The sequence below is a fragment of the Lissotriton helveticus genome, chromosome 5_1 (assembly GCF_964261635.1).
Source record: "Lissotriton helveticus chromosome 5_1, aLisHel1.1, whole genome shotgun sequence".
NCBI lineage: Eukaryota > Metazoa > Chordata > Amphibia > Caudata > Salamandridae > Lissotriton > Lissotriton helveticus.
Window position 1 is genome coordinate 65802288 of NC_136065.1, and position 19929 is coordinate 65822216.

The window sequence follows — 19929 nt, forward strand, 5'->3', positions numbered from 1 at the left end:
ATGGTGGCGGAAAATTACTGGATGCCTCCGGGGTTGCTTTTGGCAAGCCCTCGGCAAGAAGAGGGTACATACCCTTAATAAGGGCATTCCTCTGTCTGTCTGACTGTTCGGTTTTAACTCGTTCACCTATCCCGATTAGTTCCCTTTCTTGGGCTCGTTCTAAGGATTCTCTACTTAATTCTGACTTTCTGATTTCTTTTTCAGTTCTCTTATGAGATTCTTTGCGCCATAACTCGATGGCATCTTTCTGTGACTGTCTGGCTTTCCTTTTCCATAATGCTTCTTCTACTCGCATGATGCACTCGGCATCCCACGTACCTGATACGGGCCATCTATACTTTTCTTCTAACTCTTTGGTGTACTCCACCCATAAATCTAGATATAATATGGCACTTATGCCATGCTTCTGATACATAAAGTGACCTGGACTGTCCCTAGGCGGGACAGGAACTGCTGCTTCTAACAGACCTTTTCTAGTTTTCAACTGACGTAATTTGGAAAATAAGGGCATGACTGGACTGTAATCTAGACACAATACAATACACAATGAACACGATAATTACACCACTTTCATACCACGACATTAAAAATACATGAAGAACATTTAAAATAACAGTTCGAACAGAATACTACCTGGAATACTGAAAACAGAATACATGAATCTTCTCGAGAACAGAACTGACTAGAACAGAAACTAGATGCACTGCTAAAACAGTACAAAACTTACCGGTCTCATAAAGAGACACGTCAGGACCCGCATCCACCGAAGTGGACACTTCGTTTTGGGTCTGTGTACCACCAAAACCCACGGACCAGAGTCAATTAGATTGACCCTGTCTAGATACTACCCCAGCAACAGTACTCACCGGGCAGCAAGAACGGAAGGCCTCGGACTGGACTGCTTCGACGCCGGACGGACGAACTTCGGACTTCAGTTACGGGTGGGCCTCCGGATACCTCGGACCTTGGACTCTCGGCTTGGGCTCTGGTCGGGACTCGCCGCGTTCCTCCACCGCCTCGTCTGGATGCTGGACCGCAACCTTCGTCTCCTCCGTGGGCCTGAGGGATACTTGAAGCAGAAATATCTGCCGGTGCGCAGAAGAGTTCCGTCACGGCTGCAGAGGGTCAGGGGGCATACGTGGCTTCACCGGCGCGTGGGGAAAGGGCAAGTCCCTATTCGGGCGCCATTATGTGGTATATAAATAAATAATACCGGATCTAGGTTTGACTGGACATAGCAATAACAGATGGCTCAATAAATAAGAGTCAAGATTCGAGGTAGTAGGAGTTTGCAGGTTTAATACAGCATAAAGGACAGGAACAGGACAACCTGCATGGGAACAGGATGGCAGGGCCCTGCAGGGGGGACAGGGAATGAGCGCGCTAGCTTTAATAACAGTACACAAGTATATATATTAAAACAATTGCATTACAATACATACAATAGGCGGAGCAGTGGGTGTGGTCAATAACAGTCGCGAAAGATAAGGGTGAAAGTGGGTGTAACAGGAGGCGTATACATAGACATGTGATGTAAACGTAGCAGAATATGTCATAAATGGGGCGGAAAACATGGAGGGGGCTACCTGAGGAGCCGGGACCTCTAACCTAGTGGTGCGCGCAAACTGACAATGACGTGTTACTAGGAGAAGCTGGGGGCTATGAACTCTGCGCTAGGAGTAAAGACTGAAGTCTGGAGAGTCAGGGCGACATGTACCTCAACCCTATCTAGTGTCTAATGTTTAGAGGACATGTTGATATAAACTAAGAGTCCGGAGGGGAGAGGCTAACAGACTCTAAGACTGGAGCATGCATTATTCTACATGTAGTGCGTGTTGAGGAATATTAAATGACCATTAATACAGTATTTCTCCTACATGGAGACGTAAAGGCTAGACAATGACGGAAACTATTGATGCGATTCAGTAGCTTAGGAATGCAGAGAAGGAGGGCTGGACTGATAACTAGAATCATAACATACTCTTGGCAGACTCGTAGGCAGAGCCAGGCCGAGCCGGGCACTGCGAGGCAGGAAGTAAGTGAAGGGTCGAGGATACAGGTGGGGGCTGTATCGCTCCTCAGCGAGGGTTCAGGAGACAGGAGCTGAATCTGGTGTCCGGGCCCTTTTGAGGCCTAGAAACAGGGACTTTTCAATGAAATAACGTGCACACTGAGAAACGTGGCAACGTAACTTTACATAGGCCTGATACTCGTAGCTTTCACGAGAACTGGAAACTGGCATATTAGAGATGGACACAACTGTAAGTGCGTCTTTAATCGAACATAGGGAATACATATGCATATTAATCATGCACACATAGCATAAGATGGGGGACACGTAGGGACACAGAACATGGCAAAATTTACTTTTCCACACCGTGGGGGAGTATCTGTGATCCCGTTGAGTAGAGGAGATCTTCAGCTGGAAAAAACAATCTATTCGAGACAGCGACCCGTGTGCTGCCGAAGCTTGTGTATACTCTTGTATCCTGGGATTCCAAAGCCGCCAGGAATCACTGAGTCCCAGCCCTTTCGACCATTCCACCAGAGCCTGCCCTGCCTTGGGGGACCATCCCATCCCATCAGTCCAAGTGCCCCATAATGTTACTAAAGTCTCCCCTCCCCACAACAGTGAACTCAAGGGCAGGGCGGCCACTGGGTCTCTGAGGGGCCTTAGAGTGGATGGATGCAAGGCAGGTGGGATGTCCACACCTATTGTGTTGTATGGGGTGTCCTCTAGGGCCCTTTCCAGAATGACATACTGACTCAGATCATCTCTTGTGACCTTGGTTACATCCAGTGGGACCCACATAGTATGTCCTATCATAGCCCCTGTGGGCCACGAAGCTGCAATTGTGACCGTGTAGATGGGTGTCCTGGAGCTACAAGACCCTTGGGTTAGGTCAATGCACAAATTGAAGCAGGGCCCCCTCCTGATCTGGTCTAAACGCTCAATGACCGTCCAGGTGATCACCGAGTGTACCCCCATATTAGCTGTGGTGTGGTTGGCAAGTGACGCAGTGCATAGGATCTCTGTCCCCCCACCTGCCCTTTGGGCAAGGCCTGTCCAGACCCCAATCAGTGGGCTTGCCACGCCCGGTGCGTAGATGATGCAGGATCATGCAGTGCATCCAATGACCAAGAGCAACAAAGAAAACAAAATAATCTAAAAACATACTGTTGAGAAACAAACCCCCATTTCCCCAAACCCTATATTTCCCTCCTTAAAGAAGCACCTGTTACCCAAACCCAACTGGAACATAGAACTAACTAAGGGGGGAGTTGATGCACCCAGATGGATCAGATGAAACATCCATCAGCCCCCCCCCCCCCAGAGAAACCAATACTTGGTGTCGCTGTGGGAGGGTACAATGGTGCTGGCATACAAGATGACTTCTCTCGATTAACACTGGGCTCTTCTCCCGGAGTGCGGTCCTTTTCGTCGACAGGTTGTGGCTGGGTCGTGGGTCCCGCTGCTGGTGAAGATCAGAATTTTCTCCTACGGATTCCGGGGAGGCCTCGGCTTCTGATGGTCCCATGTCTTCTTCGCTTCTGTAGTCGCCTTCTTTTCGCCCTCTAGTTGGCGCGACCCGTCACCTTGGGCGGGTCGCTCAACTGCCACGGTGGTGCTTGGTTGGTTTTGAGTGGCCGTTGGTCCGTGAGCCAGGTCCAGGCCTCTTTGGGCGCGTCAAAGGACACAGTCTTGGAGTCATGGATAACTCTCAGCTTGGAGGGATAGAGAAGCATGTTGGTGATGCGCCCATCTCAGCCTGGCACTGTGGTGCCCTGGCCCATGATGACCTGCCTCCTCACCACTGTGATGTATAAGGAAGGCAGCCAGGGGTCGTGCCCACCCCAGGAGTTCCTCCACCATTAGTGGGCCAACGCCCAAGTCCACTTCAAGGGGGACGCTAACCTGCTTGCTTCAGGGGGGTTACCCGGACAGCAGGAGCAGTCAGCCCTTCACCCCTGTCTGTTCTCCAGCAGTCAGTCCACACCCCTCATGGCGGTCCTGGAGCTGCCATATCCCTTGGCTCTAGCCCTAATATGATCCCCACCACGCGGCCCCGGAAGGCCCGGGTCAAGTCCCAGCCTGGAGCACTGAGAGCTGGGACCCGCTGTGCAGGTATGGTGCAGACCAGGGGACGCCGATCAAGGGGGGGCTGAAGCAGATCCCAGCATGAGTGCCGACCACCTCCACCCACCGACCACCTGAAAGGGCTTGTCCTGGGGCCACCCACTGCCAGAATCCCAGGCCCTCATGCTCCAGAGCTGCGCCCCTTAATGTGCTCCACTAGAGCCAAATTTCGGGGGGGGGCTGAAAAATATTTCGGGGGGGCTAATTCTTCCAAACACGGACAGAGTGGCTGTAAGAAGGGGTCAACACACAACAAAAGCCTAATTTACAAGTAGATGGTCTTTTAAAGACCTGTTAAGTCCTCGGGTGCGGCTGCAATTCGATGCTTGCCAGCCCGCGAAGCTGTCTCCGCCGGGCTGACACACACGACTGGGGAGGGGGCTGAAGCCCCGTGAGCCCAATGGGTGTTGCGCTCCTGTGCTCCACGGTCCCCCTCCACTGAGGACAAGAGAGTCTGCCCTGGTGTCCAGACCGGAGGACCGTCCGTGTGCTCGCTCGTGTCCGGTCCGCTCTGCATAGGGTGACCAGACGTCACGGTCCCGGTTTTTTACCTGCTGTCCCGGCAGATTTCAGGAAATTTAGCTCATGTCCCGGTTTTTAGGGAGGAGCGACTGAAAACGGTGGGAGTTGATTTTTTATATTTTACAAACAGGGATAGTTAGCAGTTGTTTCAAGAAAGCAATTTAATTAACGGGCAAGCTCCTGGGTCTAAAAATTGCATTTTATGTTTGTTCTAACTGCCTGTTCTGTAATCTCTGCTGAGGAGCGCTGTCGGTGTGAGCTCTCGCTTGAAGTAAAACTGCAGTCCTTCTTCTATTTTTGTGAATGTCCCGGTTTACGGCTTTAAAATTCTGGTCACCCTATCTCTGCACCACAAGGAAAGACTGATGCATCCATCTCACTTTTAGGTTCTAAGATATCCTCCTTCCCTAACAACCTCGGGAGGAGTTCCTTGCTCCTGCTACCCAATAAAGCCAACCACAGTCTGCCCTCCGCAGATGGCGACAACTCACTGGCTAGCTACAAGTTAAATAACGTCCATCCCCCTCCACTTTCCTCTCCTAACAGTTCTACTCAATTTACTATTCAGACCACCTCTTCTGTCAGAACCAACCGGCCTTCTTCTTCTTCCCGGGCACCCTCATACAAGAATCTTATCCCCATCTCCCTTAACAGCCGAAACACTCCCATCACCAAAACGGTTGCGTCAGAGCTGCATTGTTTGCACCACAACTGCAGATCGGCAATCAAACACAAACTGGAAATTTCTGACACTTTCACCCACTACAATCTCGACCTGCTCTTCCTCACTGAGACCTGGTTTAATGACTCCTCCTACAGTTTGCTCTTCTGATACCCACTGACTACTCTATCCTCAGAAATGACAGAACAGACAAGATTGGGTGCGGTGTTGCGATCATCTTCAGAAACTCCCTACAAATTAAAAGCCTTTCCTACCATCTTCTTCCGTACATTCGAATGCCTATCCCTAGAACTTCAAGTACATCACGGCTCACCCTTCAGGGTCCATGCCATCTACCACCCGCCTGGCAAAGAGCTGTATCGGGCTTGCGTAGTGCTACATCTGTTCTGATGAGACCACAGCTGGGCTGGCAGAACGGATTTAGCCCTGCTTCCAGGGGTCCGGGACAGCAGGTGCCCGACTTGTGGGGTGAGAGGACTCCCATCCCAAATGGTTACAAAGTTAGCTTCTTCTCGGGCACCTGCCTTAACTCTGTAAGTGCTTCCTGTGGGCCAAAAATTAAACCTCAACAGGAAGCACTTACAGATATAAATAAAGCAGATGCCCGAGTTGAAGCTCAAATTCAGTAATGTTTTAATCAGCCCAAAACATTAGTGAGCACGGTCGAGGATGGGCAAGTGTGATTTAACCCCATATCTGCTGTCGAAAATGAACTGTAATACCCGAGGGAGGTGTTTGAATCCCTGAGTTTCTCAAGCGCAATCCCCATGTAGTTCCTGTGACCAGGAGGCTGCTTTCTCCTCACCTGCTGCCCTGCTCGCTCCCTGACCCTTTATAGACAAGAGGCATGTTGACACGCATAGAAGCCCCGCACCACACACTAGCGGTATCAAACGTCTTCCCGCCCTTTCCCAACTATGATGGACAGCTCACTCAAGGGACCTCGATGCCTTTTGGCGCGGTGGCAAAGTTACAGGCACACATGGTCAGTGGAGACAAATCTTCTGGCCCTTTACGCAGCTGCAGTGTAGGAAAAGCACTACACATTTACCCAACGAGGCAGCACTTACTGATTAGCCAGCAGAAAGTACTCCAGTAGAGTAGATGGAAATCGCAATAAAATCAGCGAGTTCACGGGATAATCCACGAATTCGCTGACTTTTTTGCGATTTCACGCGAATTCGCGGACCGCAGATCCGCAAAATTAGCCCATACTTAAAGTGGAGGAGCAGTCCTTTTCATTCCGGAAGCACGGCAGAAGGGCAGCAGACTAGTAGGGCAGCAAGGTTGTCTTTCTTCCAGCAGAGCGTCACAGCAGTCCTGAGTCTTCCACAGATCCTGAGATGCACTGAAGAGTTGGGGCTGAGGGTCCAATATTTATACTTGGTGACAGCTTTGAAATAGGAGAAGGTTCTGGAAGTCTCCACCTCCAGATGGGTTTGGAATTTCCTGCCTTTCTGCCTTGGCCCAACTTGTCTGAGGGCACAAAATGCTAGTGTGAAACCCTTTGTAAGTGTGCTGGGCAGTCTTTGTGATGTGCAGGTATGGCAGGGGACAGCACCGCTCCCTTTCAAGTCTGAGATGGCCCATCCTGCCAACACCTACTCCCCCTTTGTCTCACTGTCTGGGAGCTATACAAAAAGGCGAACTGACACCTGCACCTAGTCATGTGATCCAGGGTATAGACTGCAGGCGCCAAATGGTTGGGGCAATAAAATGCCAAATTGGAAAAAATTGCATTTTCAATATTATGATTTAAAACTCAACTTCACCATTAAAGATAATTTTAAATATAATTATATTGCCACCAAACTGGAAATTCCTACCTGCTCCCAATATAAAGTTATCACATATTATTATCCTACGGGGAGGCAGGCTTTGCAGTAGTGAAAAATGAATTTAAGAGTTTTTCACTACCAGGACACGTAAAAATTAAAGGTACATGTTCAGCTCTTTTAATAAACTGTACTGTGCCCTAATGGCTGTTCAAAACCTACCCTAGGGGTGACTTATATGTATTGGAAATAAAAATGTATCCCTGTAAAAAGTATTTTTTTGCCAGATCGAAATGGCCGATTAAACGGCACTGCAGCCTGCGATGGCAGGCCCGAATCATGCTTAAAGGGCTAATTAAGTGGGTGGCACAATGAGTGCTGCAGGCCCACTAGTAGCGTTTAACCCCTTTTCCGCGGGGCTAATTCCCCTGCGACGCGGGGGTGAGAGGGGCCGCGCGCGGTGCTGGAGTGCTTGTGACGAGCTTGGCTCGTCACGCTGTACGGTGGCGCTGGGCTCATCACGCCTGTTTTCGTAGAACGTTCAGCACAGCGGGGGAATTATCCCCGCGCGGGCGGTCTGCGATGGTCATGCCGAGCTGAGCTCGTCCTGAGCACCGATGGTGGTAAAGGCCCCGGGCACATGCGGCGCCACCTTACTAGGGACGTAGCAGTTACGTTAATATGCCAATTGGTGTAAGCCAGTTTCACTATGTCTAAAGGAGTACGCACAAGCACTGGTGAGCACTGGTGAAGAGTGCAGAGTTCTGCGTCCAACTGAAACAAGATCATCAGAAATGGCGGAGTAAGGCAAAAGGTTTGAGGGAAGACCCCCAAAGGCTGGCAGGTCTATAGTGGGGTCTCCATGAAGATATGTGCAAGAGGCAGCACACTGACGGGCGCGAACGACGTGTCAAAAGAGTCACACATGAGAGTCAAGAACCTGAACAGCAATTCCGTGGGCGGCCCCTCAATCACGCCTGAAATATCGACCCTACTTCTGAGTGTCACAAGAGTTACAGATGTATATTTTGGGGTAACAGGGGGGAGGGTGGGAAAGAGAGAAACACTGGAGCTCCGAGGAGCGTCCTGTGGGTGACCCACGCCGCGTGAACACGTGAATCGCCAAAGTCAACCCTATGTGGAGAGACGGTCACGGGTCGTCATCCGCGCGTGTGGTGGGCAGCACCGGCCACTCACGGTCCCTCGACCCCTTCACAGCAGCGACGGGAAGTGAAGGCCGAGGAGGCTCCTGGGAGGAATGAGGTGGACAAGCCAGGCTCACTCACAGAAGCAAGGGCCGTATGTACGAAGCACTGGCGTAACGAAAAGTGAGGGGGCCTCCCTGCACGGTACTTAGGGGGGCCCCCCCCGGGCTCAATCGGGAGCTCTCCCGGCCAGAGTTCAGTGCCGAGGGGGCCCCTTGGAGCTACGGCCCCCCCTCACCGCGTGGGCTGCGGGGGCCTGTGTATCTCATGCCCCCACCCCTCCCTGGGTGTCCTGTGTATCCCCTCCCTGGGTGTCCTGTGTATCCCCTCCCTGGGTGTCCTCTGTATCCCCTCTCTGGGTGTCCTCTGTATCCCCTCTCTGGGTGTCCTGTGTATCCCCTCCCTGGGTGTCCTGTGTATCCCCTCCCTGGGTGTCCTGTGTATCCCCTCTCTGGGTGTCCTGTGTATCCCCTCTCTGGGTGTCCTGTGTATCCCCTCCCTGGGTGTCCTGTGTATCCCCTCCCTGGGTGTCCTGTGTATCACCTCTCTGGGTGTCCTGTGTATCCCCTCCCTGGGTGTCCTGTGTATCCCCTCCCTGGGTGTCCTGTGTATCCCCTCCCTGGGTGTCCTGTGTATCCCCTCCCTGGGTGTCCTGTGTATCCCCTCTCTGGGTGTCCTGTGTATCCCCTCCCTGGGTGTCCTGTGTATCCCCTCTCTGGGTGTCCTGTGTATCCCCTCCCTGGGTGTCCTGTGTATCCCCTCCCTGGGTGTCCTGTGTATCCCCTCCCAGGGTGTCCTGTGTATCCCCTCTCTGGGTGTCCTGTGTATCCCCTCCCTGGGTGTCCTGTGTATCCCCTCTCTGGGTGTCCTGTGTATCCCCTCCCTGGGTGTCCTGTGTATCCCCTCCCAGGGTGTCCTGTGTATCCCCTCTCTGGGTGTCCTGTGTATCCCCTCCCTGGGTGTCCTGTGTATCCCCTCTCTGGGTGTCCTGTGTATCTCATGCACCCCCTCCCCCCTCTGCAGCTGCTCCTCTCCTGCCACATGCACGCGCCCCGGGCAGACACTGATGGACAATGGACGCGCGCGGAGCTCTTTCACATTCCTCAGAGCGCGTCCCCCCCGGGGGCCTGCGCCCCAGAAGAGACACAGTAACCTCCAGGTGGATTCCTCGGTCGATTCAGACATTTTTTTTTTGTTCTCGAGAAACAGGTCTTAGTTTGTGAACCGTGTTCACTGCAAAGTATCACTATATATGCATCTATGAGCTGTAAAACATCTGGATGACTCATCCGTCCATTCCTTCCTCCCCATCCTCCTCCCCATCCTCAAGGGCCCCATGTGTGGTCCCGGAGGACACAAAATACAAGAACGCACTTCACACATTTATAGAAAAATAGACTTTATTTCTCTGGCACGTGGCTCCCTCTGTACAAAAATATGGCTGTGATTCAGGAATAAATAAGAGAGAAATAAATACACATGAGAAAGACATGACAGGCCTGAGCCCTGTGACCGGCAGTGGAAAGGGGTCACCCTCAGAGTACAGGGGGCACTGACAGGGTCAGACCGGGTCACCCTCAGTACAGGGGCACTGACAGGATCAGACAGGGACACCCTCAGTACAGCCCAGCAGGGGGCGCTGACAGGGTCAGACAGGGACACCCTCAGAGTACAGCCCGGCAGGGGGCGCTGAAAGGGTCAGACAGGGACACCCTCAGTACAGCCCAGCAGGGGGCGCTGACAGGGTCAGACAGGGACACCCTCAGTACTGCCCAGCAGGGGGCGCTGACAGGGTCAGACAGGGACACCCTCAGTACTGCCCAGCAGGGGGCGCTGACAGGGTCAGACAGGGACACCCGCAGAGAACAGTCTGGCAGGGGGCGCTGACAGGGTCAGACAGGGACCTCCTCAGAGTTTAGCCCGGCAGGGGGCACTGACAGGGTCAGACAGGGACACCCTCAGAGGTCAGCCTGGCAGGGGGCGCTGACAGGGTCAGACAGGGACCTCCTCAGAGGTCAGCCTGGCAGGGGGCGCTGACAGGGTCAGTTAGGAACACCCTCAGAGTACAGCCCGGCAGGGGGCACTGACAGGGTCAGACAGGGACACCCTCAGGGTCAGACAGGGACACCCTCAGTACAGCCCAGCAGTGGGCGCTGACAGGGTCAGACAGGGACACCCTCAGTACAGCCCGGCAGGGGGCGCTGACAGGGTCAGACAGGGACACCCTCAGGGTCAGACAGGGACACCCTCAGTACAGCCCAGCAGTGGGCGCTGACAGGGTCAGACAGGGACACCCTCAGTACAGCCCGGCAGGGGGCGCTGACAGGGTCAGACAGGGACACCCTCAGGGTCAGACAGGGACACCCTCAGTACAGCCCAGCAGTGGGCGCTGACAGGGTCAGACAGGGACACCCTCAGTACAGCCCGGCAGGGGGCGCTGACAGGGTCAGACAGGGACACCCTCAGGGTCAGACAGGGACACCCTCAGTACAGCCCGGCAGGGGGCGCTGACAGGGTCAGACAGGGACACCCTCAGAGTACAGCCCGGCAGGGGGCGCTGACAGGGTCAGACAGGGACACCCTCAGAGTACAGCCCGGCAGGGGGCGCTGACAGGGTCAGACAGGGACACCCTCAGAGTACAGCCCGGCAGGGGGCGCTGACAGGGTCAGACAGGGACACCCTCAGAGTACAGCCCAGCAGGGGGCGCTGACAGGGTCAGACAGGGACACCCTCAGGGTCAGACAGGGACACCCTCAGTACAGCCCGGCAGGGGGCGCTGACAGGGTCAGACAGGGACACCCTCAGGGTCAGACAGGGACACCCTCAGTACAGCCCAGCAGTGGGCGCTGACAGGGTCAGACAGGGACACCCTCAGTACAGCCCGGCAGGGGGCGCTGACAGGGTCAGACAGGGACACCCTCAGGGTCAGACAGGGACACCCTCAGTACAGCCCGGCAGGGGGCGCTGACAGGGTCAGACAGGGACACCCTCAGAGTACAGCCCGGCAGGGGGCGCTGACAGGGTCAGACAGGGACACCCTCAGTACAGCCCGGCAGGGGGCGCTGACAGGGTCAGACAGGGACACCCTCAGTACAGCCCGGCAGGGGGCGCTGACAGGGTCAGACAGGGACACCCTCAGAGTACAGCCCGGCAGGGGGCGCTGACAGGGTCAGACAGGGACACCCTCAGTACAGCCCGGCAGGGGGCGCTGACAGGGTCAGACAGGGACACCCTCAGTGCAGCCCAGCAGGGGGCACTGACAGAGTCAGACAGGGACACCCTCAGTGCAGCCCAGCAGGGGGCACTGACAGGGTCAGACAGGGACACCCTCAGGGTCAGACAGGGACACCCTCAGTACAGCCCGGCAGGGGGCGCTGACAGGGTCAGACAGGGACACCCTCAGAGTACAGCCCGGCAGGGGGCGCTGACAGGGTCAGACAGGGACACCCTCAGAGTACAGCCCGGCAGGGGGCGCTGACAGGGTCAGACAGGGACACCCTCAGAGTACAGCCCGGCAGGGGGCGCTGACAGGGTCAGACAGGGACACCCTCAGAGTACAGCCCAGCAGGGGGCGCTGACAGGGTCAGACAGGGACACCCTCAGGGTCAGACAGGGACACCCTCAGTACAGCCCGGCAGGGGGCGCTGACAGGGTCAGACAGGGACACCCTCAGGGTCAGACAGGGACACCCTCAGTACAGCCCAGCAGTGGGCGCTGACAGGGTCAGACAGGGACACCCTCAGTACAGCCCGGCAGGGGGCGCTGACAGGGTCAGACAGGGACACCCTCAGGGTCAGACAGGGACACCCTCAGTACAGCCCGGCAGGGGGCGCTGACAGGGTCAGACAGGGACACCCTCAGAGTACAGCCCGGCAGGGGGCGCTGACAGGGTCAGACAGGGACACCCTCAGAGTACAGCCCAGCAGGGGGCGCTGACAGGGTCAGACAGGGACACCCTCAGGGTCAGACAGGGACACCCTCAGTACAGCCCGGCAGGGGGCGCTGACAGGGTCAGACAGGGACACCCTCAGGGTCAGACAGGGACACCCTCAGTACAGCCCAGCAGTGGGCGCTGACAGGGTCAGACAGGGACACCCTCAGTACAGCCCGGCAGGGGGCGCTGACAGGGTCAGACAGGGACACCCTCAGGGTCAGACAGGGACACCCTCAGTACAGCCCGGCAGGGGGCGCTGACAGGGTCAGACAGGGACACCCTCAGAGTACAGCCCGGCAGGGGGCGCTGACAGGGTCAGACCTGGACACCCTCAGAGTACAGCCCAGCAGGGGGCGCTGACAGGGTCAGACAGGGACACCCTCAGGGTCAGACAGGGACACCCTCAGTACAGCCCAGCAGTGGGCGCTGACAGGGTCAGACAGGGACACCCTCAGTACAGCCCGGCAGGGGGCGCTGAAAGGGTCAGACAGGGACACCCTCAGAGTACAGCCCAGCAGGGGGCGCTGACAGGGTCAGACAGGGACACCCTCAGAGTACAGCCCAGCAGGGGGCGCTGACAGGGTCAGACAGGGACACCCTCAGGGTCAGACAGGGACACCCTCAGTACAGCCCGGCAGGGGGCGCTGACAGGGTCAGACAGGGACACCCTCAGGGTCAGACAGGGACACCCTCAGTACAGCCCAGCAGTGGGCGCTGACAGGGTCAGACAGGGACACCCTCAGTACAGCCCGGCAGGGGGCGCTGACAGGGTCAGACAGGGACACCCTCAGGGTCAGACAGGGACACCCTCAGTACAGCCCGGCAGGGGGCGCTGACAGGGTCAGACAGGGACACCCTCAGAGTACAGCCCGGCAGGGGGCGCTGACAGGGTCAGACCTGGACACCCTCAGAGTACAGCCCAGCAGGGGGCGCTGACAGGGTCAGACAGGGACACCCTCAGGGTCAGACAGGGACACCCTCAGTACAGCCCAGCAGTGGGCGCTGACAGGGTCAGACAGGGACACCCTCAGTACAGCCCGGCAGGGGGCGCTGACAGGGTCAGACAGGGACACCCTCAGGGTCAGACAGGGACACCCTCAGTACAGCCCGGCAGGGGGCGCTGACAGGGTCAGACAGGGACACCCTCAGAGTACAGCCCGGCAGGGGGCGCTGACAGGGTCAGACAGGGACACCCTCAGAGTACAGCCCGGCAGGGGGCGCTGACAGGGTCAGCAGCCAAAACAATCTTCATTAAATAATAATCGTTGTAAGGACTTTGTTCTGGGGTTTTCTCTGTAATGGTTTTGTACGATGTGTTCTTCTTTTTCTCTGCAATGGTTTTTGTTTTTTATCTATTATGATTTTCTTTTCCCTTTAATGGTGAACTTTGACATTGTTTTCTCGTAAATGTTTTTCACCGTAAGTATCATCTCAGTAATAGTTTTCTCAGCAATGTTCTTCTCTGTATTGGGTTTCACTGTGATGGTTTTCTCAGTAATGCTTTTCTCTCTATTGGTTTTCTCTTTGATGGTTTCCTCAGTAATGCTTTTTTTTCTCTGTAATGCTTTTCTTTGTGATGGTTTTCTCAGTAATGGTTTTCTCTGTGATGGTTTTCTCTGTAATTGTTTTCTCTGTGATTGTTTTCTCAGTAAGGATTTTCTCTGTAATGGTTTTCTCTGTAAGGGCTTTCACAGTAATGTTTTTTTCTTTAATGCTTTTCTCGGTGATGGTTTTCTAAGTATTGGTTTTCTCTGTGATTGTTTTCTCTGTGATGGTTTCCTCAGTAATGCATTTCTTAGTAATGGTTTTATCTGTGATGGTTTTCTCTGTGTTGATTTTCTCTGTAATGGTTTTCTCTGTAATGGTTTTCTCTGTGATGGTTTTATCTGTGATGGTTTTCTCTGTGTTGATTTTCTCTGTAATGCTTTTCTCAGTAATGGTTTTCTCTGTAATGCTTTTCTCTGTGGTGTTTTTCTCTGTAATGGTTTTCTCTGTAATGCTTTTCTCAGTAATGGTTTTCTCTGTAATTGTTTTCTCAGTAAGGATTTTCTCTGTAATGGTTTTCTCCATGTTGGTTTTCTCTGTGATGGTTTTCTCTGTAATGGTTTTTGCTGTAATGCTTTTCTCTGCAATGGTTTTCTCTGTAATTGTTTTCTCTGTGATTGTTTTCTCAGTAAGGATTTTCTCTGTAATGGTTTTCTCTACGATGGTTTTCTCTGTAATGGTTTTCTCTGTAATGGTTTTCTCTTTGATGGTTTCCCCAGTAATGGTTTTCTCAGTAATGTTTTTTTCTTTAATGCTTTTCTCTGTGAGGGGTTTCTAAGTATTGATTTTCTCTGTGATTGTTTTCTCTGTAATAGTTTTCTCTGTAGTGCTTTTCTCTGTGATGTTTTTCTCTGTAATGGGTTTCTCTGTTATTGTTTTCTCTGTAATGCTTTTCTCTGTGATGGTTTTCTCTGTAGTGGTTTTCTCTGCGATTGTTTTCTCTGCAATGATTTTCTCCGTAATGGGTTTCTTTGTGATGGTTTTCTCAGTAATGGTTTTCTCTGTAATGGTTTTCTCTGTAATGGTTTTCTCTGTAATGGTTTTCTCTTTGTTGGTTTCCCCAGTAATGGTTTTCTCAGTAATGTTTTTTTCTTTAATGCTTTTCTCTGTGAGGGGTTTCTAAGTATTGATTTTCTCTGTGATTGTTTTCTCTGTAATAGTTTTCTCTGTAGTGCTTTTCTCTGTGATGTTTTTCTCTGTAATGGGTTTCTCTGTGATTGTTTTCTCTGTAGTGGTTTTCTCTGCGATTGTTTTCTCTGCAATGATTTTCTCCGTAATGGGTTTCTTTGTGATGGTTTTCTCAGTAATGGTTTTCTCTGTAATGGTTTTCTCTGTAATGGTTTTCTCTGTAATGGGTTTCTCTATGATGGTTTTCTCATTAATGGTTTTCTCCGCAATGGTTATCTAAGTATTGGTTTTCTCTGTGATTGTTTTCTCAGTAATGATTTTCTCTGCAATGCTTTTCTCTACGGTGGTTTTCTCTGTAATGGTTTTCTCTGTAATGGTTTTCTCTGTGATGGTTTTCTCTACGATGGTTTTCTCTATGATGGTTTTCTCATTAATGTTTTTCTCTGCAACGGTTTTCTCAGTAATGATTTTCTCTGAACTGCTTTTCTCTATGATGGTTTTCTCTGTAATGGTTTTCTCTGTGATTGTTTTCTCTGTAATGGGTTTCTTTGTGATGGTTTTCTCCGCAATGCTTTTCTCTGTGATGGTTTTCTCTGTAGTGGTTTTCTCTGTAATGGTTTTCTCTACGATGGTTTTCTCTGTAATGCTTTTCTCTGTGATGGTTTTCTTTTTAGTGGTTTTCTCTGTAATGGTTTTCTCTACGATGGTTTTCTCAGTAATGGTTTTCTCTGTGGTGGTTTTCTCTGTAATGTGTTTCTCAGTAATGGTTTTCTCAGTGATGGTTTTCTCTGTAATGGTTTTCTCAGTAATGATTTTCTCTGTGATGGTTTTCTCTGTAATGTGTTTCTCTGTAATGCTTTTCTCTGTGATGCTTTTCTCTGTGATGGTTTTCTCTGTAATTGTTTTCTCAGTAATGGTTTTCTCAGTGATGGTTTTCTCTGTGATGGTTTTCTCTGTGATGGTTTTCTCAGTTTTGCAATGGTTTTCTCAGTGGACCTTGGCAAAGTGGTCTTTGATTGGGATCACTTGTGAATGTCTTTTACTGCTCACAGTGGTGGTGGTGAGAAGGGTCTTGTCACTGAACACAGACGGAATCTGTAGCCATTGGTCATCCGTGATCAGTGTTGCCTTCATGACTAAGTATTGAAGGCTCAATTAAAATACAAAGGAGCTGTGTCCGAAATACAGGTGTCAGACAGGCCATAGGAGAGCGTGATGCTGATGAGCACATGAGCTTGCAGCTTAACCCTACAGGCTGCTATTCCACAAGTAGGGACACAGGCCTCCTTTAACGCAGCTTCCCCTGAGATGCAGGACACAAGCCCGGTACTATGGCTATTCCTTAGAGCTGTGTGGACACAAGTCTGGTTCTATGGCTATTCCTTAGAGCTGTGTGGACACAAGTCTGGGTCTATGGCTCTTCCTTAGAGCTGTGTGGACGTAAGTCTGGGTCTATGGCTCTTCCTTAGAGCTGTGTGGACGCAAGTCTGGTTCTGTGGCTCTTCCTTAGAGCTCTGTGGACGCAAGTTTGGATCTATGGCTCTTCCTTACAGCTGTGTGGACGCAAGTCTGGCTCTATGGTACTTCCTTAGAGCTGTGTGAACACAAGTCTGGGTCTATGGCTCTTCCTTAGAACTGTGTGGACGCAAGTCTGGATCCGTGGCTATTGCTTAGAGCTGTGTGGACGCAAGTCTGGATCCGTGGCTCTTGCTTAGAGCTGTGTGGATGCAAGTCTTGTTCTAAGGCGTTTCCTTAGAGCTGTGTTGACTCAAGTCTGGCTCTATGGTACTTCCTTAGAGCTGTGTGGACACAAGTCTGGGTCTATGGCTCTTCCTTAGAATTGTGTGGACGCAAGTCTGGTTCTATGGCTCTTCCTTAGAGCTGTGTGGACGCAAGTCTGGTTCTATGGCTCTTCCTTAGAGCTGTGTGGACGCAAGTCTGGTTCTGTGGCTCTTCCTTAGAGCTATGTGGACGCAAGTCTGGTTCTATGGCTCTTCCTTAGAGCTGTGTGGATGCAAGTCTGGTTCTATGGCTCTTCCTTAGAGCTGTGTGGATGCAAGTCTGGTTCCATGGCTCTTTCTTAGAGCTGTGTGGACGCAAGTCTGGTTCTAAGGTACTTCCTAAGAGCTGTGTGGACGGAAGTCTGGCTCTATAGTGCATCCCTGGAGCTGGGTGGGCCAGAAGCCTGGTCCTATGGTGCTTCTTTAGAGCTGTTGGATGCAAGTCTGGTTCTCTGGAGCGTACCTGGTGGAGCAGTGTGGGGCACAAGACTGTTCACATCCCCAAAGCTGTGTGGATTGAAGCCTGACCATATGGGGCTTCCCTTAAGCTGTCTGAACACAAGTATTTATCTTACACAGATTCCCCTGATCTGAGGGGTGCAAGCCTGGGTCTATGGTACATTCTTAGAGCTGTGTGGACACATGTTTGGCTCTATAGAGCTTCCATAGAGTTTATCCTGAGCTGTGGGGCACAAGCCTCTTTCTGTGGAACTTCCCTGAGCTGTGGGACACACGCCTCATTCTATGGAGCTCCCCTGACCTGTAGGGCACAAGCCTTACCTTGTGGAGCTTCCCTGACCTGTGGGGCAAGAGCCTCTTTCCATGGAGCTTCCCTGAGCTGTGGGACACAATCCTAGCCCTTTGAAGCTTCCCTGAGCTGTGAGGCACAAGCCTCATTCAATGGAGCTTCCCTGAGCTGTGAGGCACAAGCCTCATTCAATGGAGCTTCCCTGAGCTGTGGGACACAAGCCTCTTTCTATGGAGCTTCCCTGACCTGTGGGACACACGCCTCGTTCCATGGAGCTTCCCTGAGCTGTGGGACACACACCTCATTTTATGGAGCTTCCCTGAGCTGTGGGACACACACCTCGTTCCATGGAGCTTCCCTGAGCTGTGGGACACACGCCTCGTTCCATGGAGCTTCCCTGAGCTGTGGGACACACGCCTCATTTTATGGAGCTTCCCTGAGCTGTGGGGCACAAGTCTCTTTCTATGGAGCTTTCCTGAGCTCTGGGATACACACCTCATTTTATGGAGCTTCCCTGAGCTGTGGGACACACACCTCGTTCCATGGAGCTTCCCTGAGCTGTGGGACACACGCCTCATTCCATGGAGCTTCCCTGAGCTGTGGGGCACAAGCCTCATTCCATGGAGCTTCCCTGAGCTGTGGGACACAAGCCTCATTCCATGGAGCTTCCCTGAGCTGTGGGATGCAAGCCTTGGTCTACAGCTCTTCTCTAGAGATGGGTATATGAACACCTGTGCCATGGAGCTGCCTTGAATCTGAGTGAACACAAGCCTGGTCCATTGGAACATGCCAGGAGCTGTGTGGGCAGAAGGCTGCTCCTGTGGATGCTTTCCAGTGCTATGCAGACAAGGCCATGTGACTCTCCTGATCTCACAAAGGATGACCCAGGCCTCAGTGACATCTTGTTGAAGTTGTGTAGACACGCGCTGGATATTCCGAGATCCCGGTAGAGTTGTGTGGCAACCCTGCAGAACGATGGTGCCTGGACCTGTGACCCAGCTCGCCGTTAGCTCATTTCGTTTAAAGGCAGATGAGAGACGTGGATGTTGTACGTGGGTGGCGATTTATCCTTCAACCAATAGGAATAAATCTGTTGGGAAGAAGAAAGAGAAAGGATCATTAGTGCCACCTCTTGTTAGAAGAGTTTGTGGTCCTACCATGAGAGGTGGCTTGGGTGGTCCTACCATGAGAGGTGGGTTGGGTGGTCCTACCATTAAAGGTGTCTTGGGTGGTCCTACCATGAGAGGTGGGTTGGGTGGTCCTACCATGAGAGGTGGCTTGGGTGGTCCTACCATTAAAGGTGTCTTGGGTGGTCCTACCATGAGAGGTGGGTTGGGTGGTCCTACCATGAGAGGTGGGTTGGGTGGTCCTACCATGAGAGGTGGCTTGGGTGGTCCTACCATGAGAGGAGGGTTGGGTGGTCCTACCATGAGAGGAGGGTTGGGTGGTCCTATTATGAGAGGTGGCTTGGGTGGTCCTACCATGAGAGGTGGCTTGGGTGGTCCTACCATTAGAGGTGGCTTGGGTGGTCCTACCATGAGAGGTGGCTTGGGTGGTCCTACCATTAGAGGTGGCTTGGGTGGTCCTACTATGAGAGGAGGGTTGGGTGGTCCTACCATGAGAGGTGGGTTGGGGGGTCCTATTATGAGAGGTCGCTTGGGCGGTCCTACAATTAGAAGTGGTTTGGGCTGTCCTACCATGAGAGGTGTCTTGGGTGGTCCTACTATGAGAGGTGGCTTGGGTGGTCCTACTATGAGAGGTGGCTTGGGTGGTCCTACCATTAGAGGTGGCTTGGGTGGTCCTACTATGAGAGGTGGCTTGGGTGGTCCTACTATGAGAGGTGGCTTGGGTGGTCCTACCATGAGAGGTGGGTTGGGTGGTCCTACCATTAGAGGTGGCTTGGGTGGTCCTACCATGAGAGGTGGGTTGGGTGGTCCTACCATGAGAGGAGGGTTGGGTGGTCCTACCATGAGAGGATGGTTGGGTGGTCCTACCATGAGAGGTGGGTTGGGTGGTCCTACCATTAAAGGTGGCTTGGGTGGTCCTACCATTAGAGGTGGCTTGGGTGGTCCTACTATGAGAGGTGGCTTGGGTGGTCCTACTATGAGAGGTGGCTTGGGTGGTCCTACCATGAGAGGTGGGTTGGGTGGTCCTACCATTAGAGGTGGCTTGGGTGGTCCTACCATGAGAGGAGAGTTGGGTGGTCCTACCATGAGAGGAGGGTTGGGTGGTCCTACCATGAGAGGTGGCTTGGGGGGTCCTATTATGAGAGGTCGCTTGGGCGGTCCTACAATTAGAAGTGGTTTGGGCTGTCCTACCATGAGAGGTGTCTTGGGTGGTCCTACTATGAGAGGTGGCTTGGGTGGTCCTACTATGAGAGGTGGCTTGGGTGGTCCTACCATTAGAGGTGGCTTGGGTGGTCCTACTATGAGAGGTGGCTTGGGTGGTCCTACTATGAGAGGTGGCTTGG

At 52.7% G+C, this 19929-nt stretch overlaps 1 protein-coding gene across 1 annotated transcript in view; it reads right to left on the minus strand.

Moving 5' to 3' along the window:
* Positions 1–18066: 18066 nt before the first annotated feature.
* The window catches only part of LOC144752382 (uncharacterized), a 91402-nt gene continuing 89539 nt past the window's right edge, over positions 18067–19929 (minus strand). The window contains exon 13 of the mRNA XM_078640317.1: positions 18067–18549. Coding sequence (XP_078496443.1) covers positions 18466–18549 — 84 coding nt within the window. The 3' untranslated portion in view covers positions 18067–18465. The remainder of the gene's footprint in view (positions 18550–19929) is intronic.